The 15,848-nt window shown below is 42.0% G+C and overlaps 1 protein-coding gene across 9 annotated transcripts in view; it reads left to right on the top strand.

The window, feature by feature from the left end:
- FIP1L1 (factor interacting with PAPOLA and CPSF1) overlaps positions 1–15,848 on the top strand; it is a 71,083-nt gene that overhangs the window by 36,003 nt on the left and 19,232 nt on the right. For all 9 annotated transcript variants that reach the window (XM_062198833.1, XM_062198828.1, XM_062198826.1 and 6 more), the window contains 2 exons: positions 2,455–2,548; positions 5,990–6,146. In XM_062198833.1, the coding sequence (XP_062054817.1) occupies positions 2,455–2,548; positions 5,990–6,146 (251 nt within the window). The remainder of the gene's footprint in view (positions 1–2,454; positions 2,549–5,989; positions 6,147–15,848) is intronic.

The raw sequence follows: 15,848 nt of genomic DNA, 5'->3' as shown, positions 1-15,848 counted from the left end.
GTGAAATGACTCTTGATCTTTGGGATCGTGAGGGAACCTAGGAAGTCAGTGACCCAGCTAAGAGAAGCAAAGTCTAGAGTGAACAAGAAATGATGGCAAATGAGAACTCTGTACTAGAAGATTCTCCACATGCTCTGTACAGAATTACTTGTAGAAGGGGGCAGGCATTTGGCCTCCTTGAGATAGCAGCTTTCCATATTGAGGTGCCTGGGTTTGGTACCTGGCTCTGGCACCTGACTCCGGCTTCCTACTAATGCAGACCTTGGGAGACAGTGGAGTTGGCTCAAGTGGTTTGGTCCCTGCCCCCTGTGTGGTCACCGTGGATTGAGCTCCCAGCCCCTGGCTTTGGCCTGGCTATTATAGGCATTTGGAGAGTGAACTAGTGGAGGAGTGCTATCTTTCCTCCCTCATTCTGTGTCTCCCTGCCTCTCAAGCATACTCCCTCCTCCTAAAATCATGAATTCTTTGAAGATTCACTTGAAACAAACTTTCTCTGACTTTCTAACACTCTAGAAAAGTCTTACATCCCTTAAAGGTTACTTATCTTAATGGAAAGAAGCATAGCTTAAAGGGAGGGAGTTTATAGGTTTTGGGATCAGAAAAACTCAGACATCAAAGTTAGTTTTGCCACTTAATTGTTAGGTGGGTCAGTGACTCCATCTGGACCTGGCTTTGCTTGTGGCAGTAGTTTTATGTTGGGGCTTTCTGTGAGCTTTAGGTGTAGCGTGTTGGCATCCCAACAGGTGACAGTTGTTGCTGTTAGTCATTTTAGGAACCTGACTTAATGATTGTGGAAGATTATAGGATTCCATGTTTTTTAATATTTATTTTTTTGAGATAACATTTTTAATCTGCGTTATGGTCAAAGGCTTAAATGAAAGCTCTACAAAAAGAATTCATCAAATAAATGGAAAGACCATAGTACAACAGGAAAATAGGTAAGGTCTATGAACAGTAATTAAAAGATATTCAGCTTCACTCATTAAAACTAAATTTTAGGGCCGGTGCCGTGGCTCACTTGGTTAATCCTCCGCCTGCGGTGCCAGCATCCCATATGGGCACCGGGTTCTAGTCCTGGTTGCTCTTCTTCCAGTCCAGCTCTCTGCTGTGGCCTGGAAGGGCAGTGGAGAATGGCCCGAGTGCTTGGGCCCTGCACCCCCATGGGAGACCAGGATGAAGCACCTGGCTCCTGGCTTCGGATAGGCACAGCGCGCCTGCCATAGCGATCATTTGGGGGGTGAACCAACAGAAGGAAGACCTTTCTCTCTGTGTCTCTCTCTTATTATCTAACTCTGTCAAATAAATAAATAAATAAATAAAAACTAAATTTTAAATAGTTATGATTCAGAGCTGTAATTTATTTTACCTCTGTAAAGTAGTAAAAGCAGAATTGTTTAGAATTGAAAGATAAAGAGAATGAATCTAATTTGCATACACTTCTCTGTTCAACTACAGATAGCTTTTGACATTATTTTAATTTTTAAAAAATTTAACTTAATATATTTCTCTGTTAAACTTGCAGCATTATTTTGTAGTAGACTAACTTTTCCCTATCTTCCTGTACGTAAACTCTAAAGAGGTTTTGTGTACAATTGGAGGTAGAACAGGTGTTTCAATTGCTTGACTTTTTTATCTAAAACCAAGTTATCAGAAATGGAGAATTAATTCCCCCCTTTTTTTTTTAATGCTTGGAATATATCATTAAGGAAGATATCCTGTGTATTTAAAAATGAGCAGTACTTCTTTTTAAGCTTTGTGGGCACTTTTCAAACTTTCTCTAATAGAACTATGGTTTGTGTTCCAGTGGTGGCTAACAAATTTTACTTCATCTGTCTACATAGACTAATTCAGTTCTGTAAAGATAAATTCAGGTGGAGGCTATCAAAAAGCTATACAAGCAATGAAAGTTTACTCATTATGATGTTTCTGGGTATGTTAGTATACTAATAAAACAATTTTAGGGCCCATGTTGTGGTATAATGGGTTAAACTGCCATCTGCAGTGCCAGCATCCCAAATGGGTACAGCTTCAAATCTTGGCTGCTCCATTTCCTATCCAGCTCCCTGCTAATGCAGCTGGGAAAGCAAGGGATGATGGCCTAAGTCTCTGGGCCCCTGCACCCATGTGGGAGACTTGGATGGAGTTCAAACTCCTGGCTTTGGCTGGGCCCTACCCTAGCTACTGCGGCCATTTGGGGAGTGAATCAGCAGTTGGAAGATTCTCTCTCTCTCTTTCTCCCTCTCTCTTTCTTTCTCCCTCTCCCTCCCCCCCCCCAACTCTGCCTTTCAAATAAATAAATCTTAGAAAAAGATTTTTTGTAACAGTGCAAAGTATGTTGTGATCTTCATGTTAGTTGAGAATATATGACAAAAGGTTTTAGTTTTTATTTGTCACTTAATACTTTTAAACCTTCTAACTAGGTGAAACTGAATTTCTTGTATTTGTATGTTGCAGGAGATTACCTGGGGCAATCGACGTTATTGGTCAGACTATCACCATTAGCCGAGTAGAAGGCCGGCGCCGGGCCAATGAAAACAGCAACATTCAGGTTGAGTATTTAGACATCAGCTGCAGGACTGTGTACGCTCTGCCTCATTCAATGCATATTTGTGGTGGTGTGTTAGAAGTGGAATTCAAAAAGTTGTGGAAAAACAAGAGGATTTTTGAAATCTATGCATAGTTTATTCTTCACATGCATTCTCCATGAACTTTTTGAAGATCCCCTTATATATTAGGTGCTGCAAAGAGATTTAAAATATGGAGCCAATCACTCTTAAATTTATTACAGAAGCTTTCCCTTTTTCTTTTTTAATGGAGAGATGTGTTTCTTTTTAAGATTTATTTTATTTATTTGAAAGAGTTAGAGAAGTCTTCCATCAGCTGGTTCACTCCCCAAATGACCACAAAAGCTGGAGCTGAACTGATCCGAAACTGGGAGCCAGGAGCTTCTTCCAGGCCTCCCATGTGGGCGCATGGGCCCCAGGACTTGAGCCATCATCCGCTGCTTTCCCAGACACATTAGCAGGGAGCTGGATCAGAAGTAGAGCAGCCAGGACTCGAATCGGCATCCGTGTCGTATGCTGGCACCGTAGGCCCAGGCTTTAACCCTCTGCACCACAATGCCAATCCTAAAGCTTTTCCTTCTTCATTTATGATCTCAGATATTTTTGTTTAAAAACTAAAATCTTTATTAAAAAATATTTTATTTGAGAGAGAAACACAGAGATAAACATACAGAAAGAGAGCACGCTCCAGTCTGCTGGTTTACTCCCCAGATGCCTGCAGCTGCCTAGGCTGGGTCAGGCTGGAGGTGGGAGCCAAAAACTCAGTCCAGGTCTCCCACATGGATGGCAGGGACGCAGCTACGTGAGCCATGTCCTGCTGCTTCCTAGGGTGCATAGTAGCAGGGAGCTGGAATCAACCACAGCTAGGACTGGAACTCCCTCCAGAGGGGAAGTGAGCATCTCTTCCTGTGGCCTGCCTGCCCACCTGAGTGTTCCCATACACTTAAAGATGTGGCCCAGTGTCTCCCTGGTAGCTCACTGTATGGACTGAGCTGTATTTAATGTGGCCTTTCTGGGGGAAGGGCAGTTCCTCTGTGTTCAGGTGAAAGACTGATATGAGGAAACTGGATAATTAAAGTGGAGCTCCAGGAAGTGAAACTGCCAGCTTTAGTCCTTTTTCTGAGTACTTTAGAAAATGTCCAAAGTGTTTTGATTTTTTTATGTTTTTTTTTCCTCTTATTAAATTTTGGTTTATATATATATATTATGTCTATTCATCTATATTTTGGAATTTAGTAGTTATTTTTCTGAAGTCTTTTTTTTTCCTTAAAGATTTATTTATTTGAAAAGCAGAGTTAAGAAAGGCAGAGAGAGAGAGGTTTTCCATCCACCAGCTGACTACCCAGAAGGCCGCAATGGCCGTAGCTGAGCTTATCTGGAGCTAGGAGCCAGGGGCCTCCTCCAGGTTCCCCACTGGGTACAGGGGCTCAAGGACCTGGGCCATCTTCTACTGCTTTCCCAGGCCATAGCAGAGAGCTGGATTGGAAGTGGAACAGCCGGGACTCAAACTGGCGCCCATATGGGATACCGACACTGCAGGCTGTAGCTTCACCCACTACACCACAGTGCTGGCCCCAGTGTTCTGATTTTTACAACTGATAAATTAGGTAGTGTTTTTAACATCTTTTAAGTGTAAATCATTTCTTTTTCCCCAGCACTAAAATGCCACAATTTCTTAAAATAATTCTGTTCTTTACTCCTAAGAACCAGGTTATTAGCATAAACTTTTCACAAATTATTGAATCTTACGTCAGTACATAGGAAAAGTTAAGTCAGTAAATATTTGAGAAGTCTAAGTTATATACACAGTATGTTGCCTGTTCACTTCTTTCAAGTAAAATAGAAAAGTAGCATGCATTTTTAAATATATTTTGAACAGCATTTGATTATTTATTAGAAACCAGATTAGTGATAGTAGAATAAAAATCCCCAAATTCCCTCAGAATTTGTCAAAAGTCCTGCTTTTTAGGTACCACTTTGCTTGCTGTTCTGTTTCTGTGGATTTGGGGTGCTTCTGCGGTGCCTTCCTTTTTCATCTGTACAACAAACCAGCATTTTGAAGTGCTGCTTTATTTTATTTTTCAAGTAGAAGCCCTTCGTCTTAAAGTGACAAGGCTCACATGAAACAGTTATTTTTCTTGCCGCCCCCTCCTTTGCACCTTGTCAATGCATTCTCTTACTTTGCAATTTAGTACTACTGTGGGTGTCTCACCTATTGCCATCTTAATTCTTCTTTTCTCTCATTTTTTCTAAATTCTTCTTTTCTCTCTCTCTCTCTTTTTTTTTTTTTTTTTTTTTAATTAATTATTTGAAAGACAGTGGTTTAGATATATTCCCTCGGCTTGTTTACTCCCCAGATGACTCTAGTGGCTGGGGCTGGACCAGGATGAACCAGGAGCCTGGAATTCCATCTGGGTCTTCTGTGTGGGTGGCAGGGGCTCAACCCTAGGGTCATCTTCTGCTTTCTCAAGCACTTTAGCAGGGAGCTTAATTGGAAGTGGAGCAGTAGCTGAAAGTTAGACCAGTGCCCAAGTGGGATTTTGGCGTTGTGGGTAGTGACTTAACCACTGTGCCAGGACGCCAGCCCCATGCCTGGTTCTTTCTTAGGGTAATGGCTGTGATGGGGATTCCATTGCCTTTACCCAAATACTTTAACTTTGGTTGAGTAACAGAGAATAGAACTAGCTACATTATTTATACAAAGAGCTTATTTCTTTTTTAGAATTTTTTTATTACAGTTATTCCGTAGGAGTATTTTGGGTAATGATCTAGTTTTTCCTAGGCTTTGAATATGAACAGGCACTTCAGGCAAGGGCGTTAACCCACTGTGCCACAGCACTGGTCACAGACAGTTGTAAAAGAGTGTGAGGGGGGTGGCACTGTGGCGCAACAGGTTAACGCCCTGGCCTGAAGTTCTGGCATCCCTTATGGGCGCTGGTTCGAGACCTGGCTGCTCCACTTCCGATCCACCTCTCTGCTATGGCCTGGGAAAGCAGCGGAAGATGGCCCAAGTCCTTGTGCCCCTGCACCTGTGTGGCAAGAAGTTCCTGGCTCCTGGCTTCGGATCGGCATAGCTCTGGCCGTTGTGGCCAACTGGGGAGTGAAACATTAGATGGAAGACCTCTCTCTGTCTTTTTCTCTCTGCCTCTCCTCTCTCTGTGTAACTCTTTCAAATAAATAACTAAAATATTTTTTTAAAAAAAGTGTGTGTGAGAGAATGGATACTCACGTATGTATATAAGTGCACATACTACACACACTCAAACTGCTCTGCCCCTCAACGCTAAATGCATGTCCCTGTGAATTAAACTACCTTTTGCTTTTTTTCAGATTAAGTATAGTTAACTTGCTAAGATTTATCTTAGTTAAGAATATTTATTCCTTGATAATATTAATTTGTCCTGTTAATTGTGCTCTAATTTCAGGTCCTTTCTGAAAGATCGGCTGCTGAAGTGGACAACAATTTTAGCAAACCACCTCCGTTTTTCCCTCCGGGAGGTCCTCCTACCCACCTTCCACCGCCTCCGTTTCTTCCACCTCCTCCAACTGTCAGCACTGCTCCACCTCTGATTCCACCACCAGGTAAATAGTAAATAAAACACTTGATTTTGAAAGAAAAATAACATGTGTTTCTTGTATTTTGAATTAGTAATTAAAGTATATACTTAGAAACAATATCTTGGTTAATTGCATTGCCTTACAAGTGGCAGGTAGTGCTTTATTAAGTGGTCTGTAATAGATTTGCACTGAAACATGTACGTCTTGCTGTTTCCGCACAGTAGAGCGACGGTGTCTCAACAGGGAAGGGCACGGATAGTAAAACTGTGACCCAGAAACGGGTGGCAGTGATCCCCAGACTGAAACTGCTGCAGAACGTGTCCTCCACGGCACCATGTGGTGACTTAATGAGACGTTTAGAATTGCGTAGGTTAAAAAGCAGAATCCTATGAGAATAGTGAAATAAGGATTTCAGATTGATTGTCTTCTGTATATATTGTTTTCCTTTTAGGAGACTGCTATTGGGTGCCAGGTACCTGGTATTCACTTCTTTGAAACGAGATAGAAAAGTAACGTACATTTTTTAGTATATATTTTTAATAGCATTTGATTATTTATTAAAAATCAAGTCAGTGGTAAAAGAGAAAAAAATCCCCAAATTCCATTTTTATTTTTGCTTTCAGTCTTTCCCAGTGGCCTTTCTTTCTTTATTCCTCTTAAGTTTATCTTCCTTGATCACCTTTTATGAAACTGACAAGATTGATGGAGAGGATAGTTCCTTCTTGTGAGAGGGTGGGCAGTCGAAGATGACAGCTCTGGTGTGGTTCAGGACAAGAGAAGTGTGGGGGGAGGGGAGCTGTTTCCTACCAGCAACAGTAGGTACCTGAAGGCCATGTGGTTGCCCTCCCTTTTCCTTTGTAGGAGAGTGGTCTGGTTTTGGGGGCCAGCTGGGGTTAGAGGATGGGGCCACGTACTGGGTGTGAGTAGCCCTTTCCTGGGGTGCTCAGCCACTGCCTCTGCCTCTCGTCCTCAGCTTCGAGTCTCCTGTGCTGTCACCTCCGGTCTCCAGAAAGATAGGGAGAATACTGTGGAGGATGACTTGTGGCTCTAGAGGTTATCTGATTTCAGAAAGAGGATGGCAAGACTGGAATAGGTGCTTCTTCCAGAAAACACCATTTCTAAAGTCCAGTGACTCTTGTGTTCTAACAACTAAATTGGGTACCAACCATGCAGAGATCCGGGTTATACCCAAGATTCTTGGGTCTTCTAATATGCTGAGATTAAAAAACCCAAAAGGGAGTTATGTGATTCCTGCTTCAGGCTAGGGTGTTTTAAATGAGCGCTTTGTTCACTAAAAGAGAGTTCTATAAAATGTAGAAAGAATCTGTCTTTGAACATGTTTAGCTAATCAGTAAAAAATAATTCATGTTTGATAAGTCTCCTCATACTGAATTGTTGTGTAATTCTGTTTAACCTTTACTAGACTCTAAAGGTGAATTGAAAGAATTTTCATTTAAGATTTTTTTTTTTTAAATTAAATGGGCAAATAATTGCATATATTTACGGAATACAATTTATGGGGTTCAATGCTTGGATATATATTCACAATGAGGAGTGACTAAATTAATCTTATTAGCATATCTGTCACCTAGTATGTTTATTTTGGTGGTAAAAACATCTATTATCTATTGTATAATGTATAATTGTTATTAACTGTAGACATCATACTGAGCAATGATCTCTTAAAACTTCTAACTGAAGCTTTGTTCTCTTTGATCAACAACTCCATTCCTTAGCCCACCCCCACCTCAATGTCTGTTAACCTCCATTCTACCCCTTACATGTGAGTTCAACCTTTTTAGATTTTACATGTAAGTGAGATCACACAGTAATAATTTTCCTTTAGGTACTTAGCATAGTCTCCTCCAGGTCCATGCCATGGTGTTGCAAATGACAAATTAAACTTTTCTTGTTTACTACCTACCGCGATCTGTCTCCAAATGACAGATTTTGCCTGTTTGATACCAGCTGTTTATTAAAGTAAGTAGGGGAGAGGTAGTATATGTTAGTGATGAAAAAAAAATATTTTGCTAGTGTGAGTGTATCCAGAAGTCTGTAGGCTGTTGCTGCAGTGGCCTTCCCTGGAAGTTTGCTTTATTCAAAATGGTAAAATTACTCCATTTTGTTGCAATACAGCCTGTTTATAAGGGTGACAAATCTTTGAATAATGTTTAGGTTACTGATGTGATTAGCTGATTATTTTTCTGTGTTTTTGTCAGTTTCATGTTCATTCTCAGCTATGTACTTTCCATATTTAAAAACCTCTCCAGATTTCCCATAATGTTTATTCTTAGATCACCTTTCCATGAATGAATTCTACTCCTGGCTGAAGAAATACCTAACTGGTTATTTGCTGAGTGATATCAATTTATATTTAAAAGAAATATTCATAGCTAGAAGCTATCTGAATCGCTCCTTATTTTTACTAGAATGTAAACTGTTGGGGAGAGTGTAGGCCGTGTGTTTTCATCTGTGTTTCCCTAAATGCAAGTCACGATGTCTTGTGTATATTTGGCATTCCCTAGATAAGCTAGTTGAGTTAATGTATTTGTGTGTTCATAACAGAGATGACTTTGAGGTGGACAGTTGGTATACACCATCAGAAGGAGGACTGCCTACACAGAGACCCATCAGCTCAGTGCAGGCCCTGCTTGCAGCCGTGTTTTCAGTTGCCGCTTACCGCAGAAGCACATTTGTTGCACTGTGTTCCTAGTGTGTTCTCACTTAAATCACCTGAAGAATAACAGGCAGATGACAAAAGACAGCTGTAACTCAGGGGTCTTTAGTAGGTATTTCTTTTAAAAGTATTCTATCTTTCCTAAGGAAACATTGTGTTTCTCCTTTTTTTTTTTTTTTTTTAAATACTGAAAGAGGGGTTGGCACTGTGGTGTAGCTGGTAAAAAAAACTGCCTGCAGTGCCGGCATCCCCTGTGGGCACCACTTTGAGTCTTGGCTGCTCCACTTTCTATCCAGCTCTCTGCTATGGCCTGGGAAGGCAATAGCAGATGGCCCAAGTCCATGGCCCCCTGCACCCACGTGGGAGACCCAGAAGAAGCTCCTGGCTCCTGGCTTTGTTCACATTAGATTGCTAATGTAAAAAATTTTAAGACTAAAATAAAGTTTGTGATGAGGCAAAATATAGTAATGTATGCCCTTGTTTTAGAGAACACCCATGTAAATGGTGGCTATACATCCAGTTTGACTGGAATAATCCTCTTTTACACCTTTTATCCTAGCATAATTACTGTTTTTCAGTGTGAGAAATGCCCTGGTTTGGAGGATAAAGTTTGCAGCCAGCCCTTCATGGTGGTTTGCAGACACAGCTCATTGCTCAAGTAAACAGTGCTTACCATTTGGGAGGCGACAAACCCAGCTCTTTTCCTGTCAGTGGACAGAACAGGAGACACGGGCTCCTCTTTTCCTCCCCCGCACTTCTGCAGACATGCAGGAAGTGTTGTTAGTGACACAGAGAGGACAGTATCTTTGGCTGTAATGGGTTCGTTTGGAGACTGGAGAAGGTTACGTCTGCAGACGGCTGAGGAGGCTGAGGAGACTTCTAGAAACACGGCCGGGTATGATGGAATGCCCTGCAGCGGTGCTAATAGTAGCTTGGACACCAACACTGCTGGGTCCAACTCCTCTGTCGTTTTCATTTCCCACTGAGCCAGAAAATAGGTTCACTAGTATTAACTTTTTCATTGCAATTGTAGCTTTGTGTTTTCTGAGTAATTGTTGAAATAACTCACTTTCGAAGGTACTCTTCTAAGAACAGCCCGTGTGTTAGCTCATTTCATTATAGAACAACATCTAGAGCAGTTCTGCAGCTCAGGAAACTGGAGCTTAAGGAGTATAAGCAGTAGCCAGAAAATAGCAGAACTAGAATCCTAACTCAGACAATTGGAAGGTTTGAAATTCTATTTTCTTTATTAACTATATTGAAATAAATCAGAACCTATATTAGGAAGACAGTATTACTGAAATTTGTTTTCTATAATAGCATGTCTTAGACGCTTTTTTAATTTTAAAGCATTTTTCTGATATGGAAGTGCATGGATATGTATTTCTGGATGAGGCGTTTAGGAAGATGAAAAAAGCAGGAATTAATTTATTTTTAAAAGATTAATTTATTGGGCCAGTGCCGTGGCTCACTTGGTTAATCCTCCGACTTTGGCGCCAGCATCCCATATAGGTGCTGGGTTCCAGTCCTGGCTGCCCCTCTTCCACAGCTCTCTGCTGTGGCCTGGAAGGGCAGTGGAGGATGGCTCAGATGATTGGGCCCCTGCACCCTCATGGGAGACTGGGAGGAAGCACCTGGCTCCTGGCTTCGGATCGGTGTATCTCCGGCCATAGCGGCCATTTGGGGAGTGAGCCAGTGGAAGGAAGACCTTTCTCTCTGTCTCTCTCTCTCTCACTGTCTGTAACTCTACCTGTCAAATAAAAAAAAAGATTAATTTATTTGAAAGGCAGGGTTATAAAGAAAGAGAGGGAAAGGAGATCTTTCATATGTGGTTCGTTCCCCGAATGACCACCATGGCTAGGGCAGGGCCAGGCCAAACACCAGAGCCTGAAACTCTGCCATCTGGGTCCCCCATGTGGATGGCAGGGACCCAAGCACTTGGGCCATCTGCTGCTGCTGTCCCAGGCTTATTGGCTGGGAGCTCAATTGGAAGTAGAGCAGTTGGGACACAAACTGGTACTCAAATGGTATGCCAGTGACAAAGGCAGCAGCTTTACCCACAACATCTCAGTGCCGGCCCTGGGAATCGTATATCTTAAGATATCTAGTTACCACAGTTTAACAGCTGTTTGCCTGATTTTTATAACAAGTCTCCATCTAACTGAATAAGCCAATTTTGAAATACTCATTTATTGGAAGAAAAATTGTAAAAATTGTAAGAATTGTAAAAAATTGTTCTAGGTTATGTAATGTTGCATTTGCTTATTTATTATAAAACAATCACACTTTTTGTTCTGTGTGTTAGTAACTGCAATTACATTGACAGTGTGTTTATTATCACTGTGATCTCTGTATCTAAAACTTTCTCGCCATCCCCAACAAAACTCTATACCCATTAAATAATAACTCCTTTCTCCTCTCCCACAGACCCTGATAGCCTGTGTTCTACTTTCTAGATTTGCTTATTCAGATACCCCATATAAGAGGAATCATACGTTTGTCCATCTATGTCTGGCTTATTTTGTTTTTTTTAAAAAATTAGTGATTGTGAACTCTACATATGGTAGACTTTTCTTAAATGTGAACTTAATTTAATGCTGTCATTATTTTGTCTTTGTTAAAGTGGAGTCTATTGAAGATAGAGGCAGTAATATTAAAGCTGATGTGGCTGTTGTTTTTTGGGTCTTAGAAATAATCTAAATCAAGTCCCATGGTAGAATTTATCTAAATTGAAGAAAGTTCTTTGCTTTTTTGAGATGTGGCCCAACTGCTCAGGACCACAAGAAGGCGTCCCTGCTTTCAAAGGTGGATGTCAGGTTTAGCTGGTTGTCTGGATATCAGATATAGAAGTCGCTTCTTAGAAGGAAGCTTGTTCCTTCCTGAAAGACGGTTGTCGTGTGGGTCACTAGATTAGTCATCCTAAGAGCACTGCTTGTGTGAATCTAGACACCTCGTTTGTTCCTTAACCTTAATCTAGAGTGATCCACAGGGCAGCTCGTGTGTGTCTGTTCTGTGAGGCTTGTTCCCCTTGGGTTATTCTCATTAACAGCGTGGGCATTCAGCACAGTGGTCCTCAAACCTTTTGGTCACAGGCTTCTTTAAACTTGAAACATTACTGCACTTGTTAGAACAGATGGCCTTCTACTTTGTGGCTTATTAGAAAAAGCTGCCTTTTCCTTTTGGTTTTTGCATCGAATCAGTGGTGAAGTCATAGTCATAGAGCCTCTAGAAAATTCCGTTGTACGTTTATAAGAGAATAAGCATGAAGGAGGCAAATAACATCTTGGATTTTTGTGAAAGTGGTTTTGACCTGCAAGTTCTGTACAAGGGTCCTGGGGCTCCCAAGCATTCCTGGGAACTGCCGCTTGGCAGAAGCTTGACCTGGATTCTTCATATTATCTGATAACCCTTTGCCATAAAAGTACATATTATCCAGAAGTACCTTTGAAAAGGAATTTCTTTTACTTTTTACTTGAAAGTCAGAGTTACACAGAGAGAAGAAGAAGAAGAAGAAGAAGAAGAAGAAGAGAGAGAGAGAGAGAGAGAGAGAGAGAGAGGTCCTCTATCCACTGGGAGCTGGGCCAATCCGAAGCCAGGAGCTTATTCCGGATCCCCCACGTGGGTGCAAGGGCCCAAGGACTTGGGCCATCCTCCACTGCCCTCCCAGGCCATAGCAGAGAGCTGGATGGCAATTGGAGCGGCCCAGACTGGAACTGGCACACGTATGGGATGCCAGCACCGCAGGCAGTGGCTTTACCAACTACACCACTGCACCAGCCCCAGAAAAGGGATTTCTTGAAGTTTGTTTTCAGTCAGCTCATAAAGAATGATGCTCATTGTCTGTAAATTTAGTAGAGAATAATAGTTCCTTTAAGGCGTTGTTTTTTTTGAATGTCTTTTTTTTTTCCTTCGGTATATGCCATTGACACATTTTCTAACTATAATATCTGTCTCTTGTTTGTACTAACCTTCCAGTCATTTTCTGATTATAGGTGAGCTGGTAGAGATCTACTCCTTTACAGGCTCTCTACCAAAATATTGATGTTTCTATAAAAGATGCATTAATTCTAGGATAAAGTTTATTTTCCATAGGCTCTAGATGTTATAAATTGGAGGATTGAGGTCTTTTTTGTTGTTGTTGTTTAAGATTTTATTTGTTTGAGAGAGAGATTTACAGACAGGGAGAGACAGAGAAAGGTCAATCTTCCACTGCTTTCTCAGGCCATAAGCAGAGAGCTAAATAGGAAGAGGAGCAGCTGGGACACAAACTGGTGCCCATATGGGCTGCCAACACCGCAGGTGGAGGCCTAGCCTATCAAGCCACAGCGCCAGCCCCGGATGAAGAGATCTTAATAAAGACATACTATAAGACGTCTTCAAAATGTTCATAGAAAATATGTTTTGTTAAAAAATTGTGAATGGTTTTCAGAATTGTTTTGCACCAAACTAGTCTTTTAATTAGATTTTCAGTGAACTTTGTGAAGTATATTTTATAGGTAAGTTATTATTTTATTATTTTATTTATTGGCGAGGGAAAGGGATTTTCCATCTGCTGGTTCTTAACCCAAGTGCTCCCAAGCACTGGGGCAAGACTAGTCTGAAGCTGGGAGTGTGGGCTCAATCCATTTCTCCCACACGCGTGGCAGAAACCCAGCTATTTGAGCCGTCGTGGCGACCTCCCAGAGTGTGTGTGGCAGGAAGCTGATTGGAAGCACAGGGAGGCTGGGACTCAGACCGTCATTCTGATACAGGGTGAGGGTGTCCCAAGCAGGGGCTTAGCTTGTTGTGTCTTGCTGTCCCCTGGCCCATCCCATGTTCACCCTTTTTATGCATGTTAGATGGAAGTATGTTGGTAACTTATTTGGTTGCTTTTAGGTTTTATGACCGTACCACTTTTCAACTCAGTGTTTTTCTTTAAAATTACTTGCGTACTGTTTTGTGCTTCGTGATTGTTGTAATTATTAAGAGAGATGGTTCTGTTTACCGTAGTCTGCATTTTGTGTGTGTGTGTGTTTTTTAAAGGACAGGTGGTAGATAATATGTGTGTGTGTTTGTGTGTCTTTGTATGTGTCTCTGTGTTTGTTTAAGGTGGTAGTCGGTTTCTTTGATTAAAACCTAATTTAATGAGCTTGATAGATTTCAAGTAGAAATTGAGACTTAAGGAACGTAGCCTTGTGAATTCCACACAGGAGTGCTTATGGAATTTGGGATTTACTGGTGAGAAGTAGGCAGCAGTGTTCCTTTGCATGTCGTGGGGAAAGGAGAGGTTGTTGTCACGTGTCCTGGTTTTCTCTTGCTGCAGACCGAATGATTCCAGAACGTGGTGGCTTACACACAGCACCCACAGTGATCACGGCACGGCTTCTCAGGGTCAGGAATCTGGGGAGGAGTTAGTTGGGCCTCAGACCTCACAGCCATCTCTGAGACCTTAATTGTGGGTAGGTCTGTGCCCAGGCGCAGTCATCCCTTGGTGAACTGGAGACAGTTGTTGGCCTGGGAGGGTGTCGTTTCCTCTCTGACCGTAGTCCCCCCAGCAGAGAGGCTTCCTCCGTCCAGGCATTCAAGCTGGGGGGCAGTGTGCCCTGCGTGGAGGTGAGAGCCTCTGGTTCTCCTGTATTTAATGTATTAGATACGCAAGTCCTGATGTCCAGCCCTGCCGCAAGGGAGGACATCAGTGCCAGGTGGGAAGGTAGAGAAAAAGAGCCCTAGCAGCAGCTGCCCATCCCATAGCTTCTCTTTGCACGAGTGACACAAAACGATGAAGGGATACGTTGAGGATGGGTATACAGAAATCGTCTGGTTTATTTTTCGACTGCACAGCCCATCACGTGGAGTTCTGTCGTACAGGTAAGCTCTCTTTAATGTGAGGCTTGACAGGGATGCGACCTCTGTTTCTGTGCTCAGTTCCCATGGCCTTCAGGGGGGGCTTCACATCTTCCCCACCTCCCTTTGCATGGGAGAGGACGCGCTAGGTGCTGGAAGAGTTAAATCCTCTGCTCTCTGTTGAGAATGCCAGATAGTGCAAGCGCTACTCTAAGTGTCACACACAGACACCTTGGTTTGTTTCATGGAAGTTTGGAATGGGATTCATTTTTTCTGCATTAAGGATTGAGTTTTTCAGGAAGATAACGAGGGAAGTTTAGAATCCAATTCAGGGATTCTCGAATTCTGGTCCTGAGCCAGCAACATGATATCTCCTGGGGAATTCTTGGGAATACACATTTTCTGGCCCCACCCTGGCCTCAGAATCAAATTCTAGAGGAAGAGTCCAGCGGCCTGTGGTAGCAGACGCTCCAGGACGTGATGACGCGTCCTCAGGTCTCAGAACACTCATTTATTGAGTCTATTAGCATTGAAGTACTTTTCCCAAAAGCTTTGCCCACTGCTGGAAAGGTAGGTTCACTGCTGTTATGTAGGGCTCTCCAGGAAAGAAGCATTTTTCTTCCTACTTGTGTTGCAGGTAAGGAATGGAGCAGAGGTAGAGTCCTCACCTTGCAGGTCTCCTGTCTGAAGGCCGGGCTCGGCCGCGTCTGTGTGCTTCCCTGGGGGGGTGTTGGCAGGAGGAGGACGTGGATTGAGATGAATGTTCTTTTCCCTTACATTATTTCTGCTTCGTAACAAAGTGACATAAATACTGAATAGTTGACTTCAAGTTAAGTACATATTAAACTTTTTTAGTTATGGTTTGAAAGTGCACTTGCTATTAGTCAAAGAATTGGTTGTATAATGTTTCATATGCTTTGTAGTTTTATTTCAGTGAATTTTCACCAACAGAGATTCATGCTGAGATAGATGAAGTAGAGGACTCACCCAGAGTTGGGGAAGGGCTGGGTTCCAATGTTAGATACCAGTTAGAATGGTAACTGCATAAATAGCCCGATTTTTCTTTGTGTTCTTAATTCCAGATGTTTTTAACACATCCTTTGATACTAGTGTAGCAAGATTAAAAGCAGACTTTAATTTCCACTGTGTTCATGACATACTTAATTGGTCAAATATCATTTTATGTTTTGCAGAAGTCTCATAACTTACATGTTTTTGAGGACTAA

Source organism: Lepus europaeus, chromosome 8 (assembly GCF_033115175.1).
Source record: "Lepus europaeus isolate LE1 chromosome 8, mLepTim1.pri, whole genome shotgun sequence".
NCBI classification, from domain to species: domain Eukaryota; kingdom Metazoa; phylum Chordata; class Mammalia; order Lagomorpha; family Leporidae; genus Lepus; species Lepus europaeus.
Note: the sequence above shows the minus strand (reverse complement) of the source record. Positions and strands in the feature narration are given on the sequence as shown.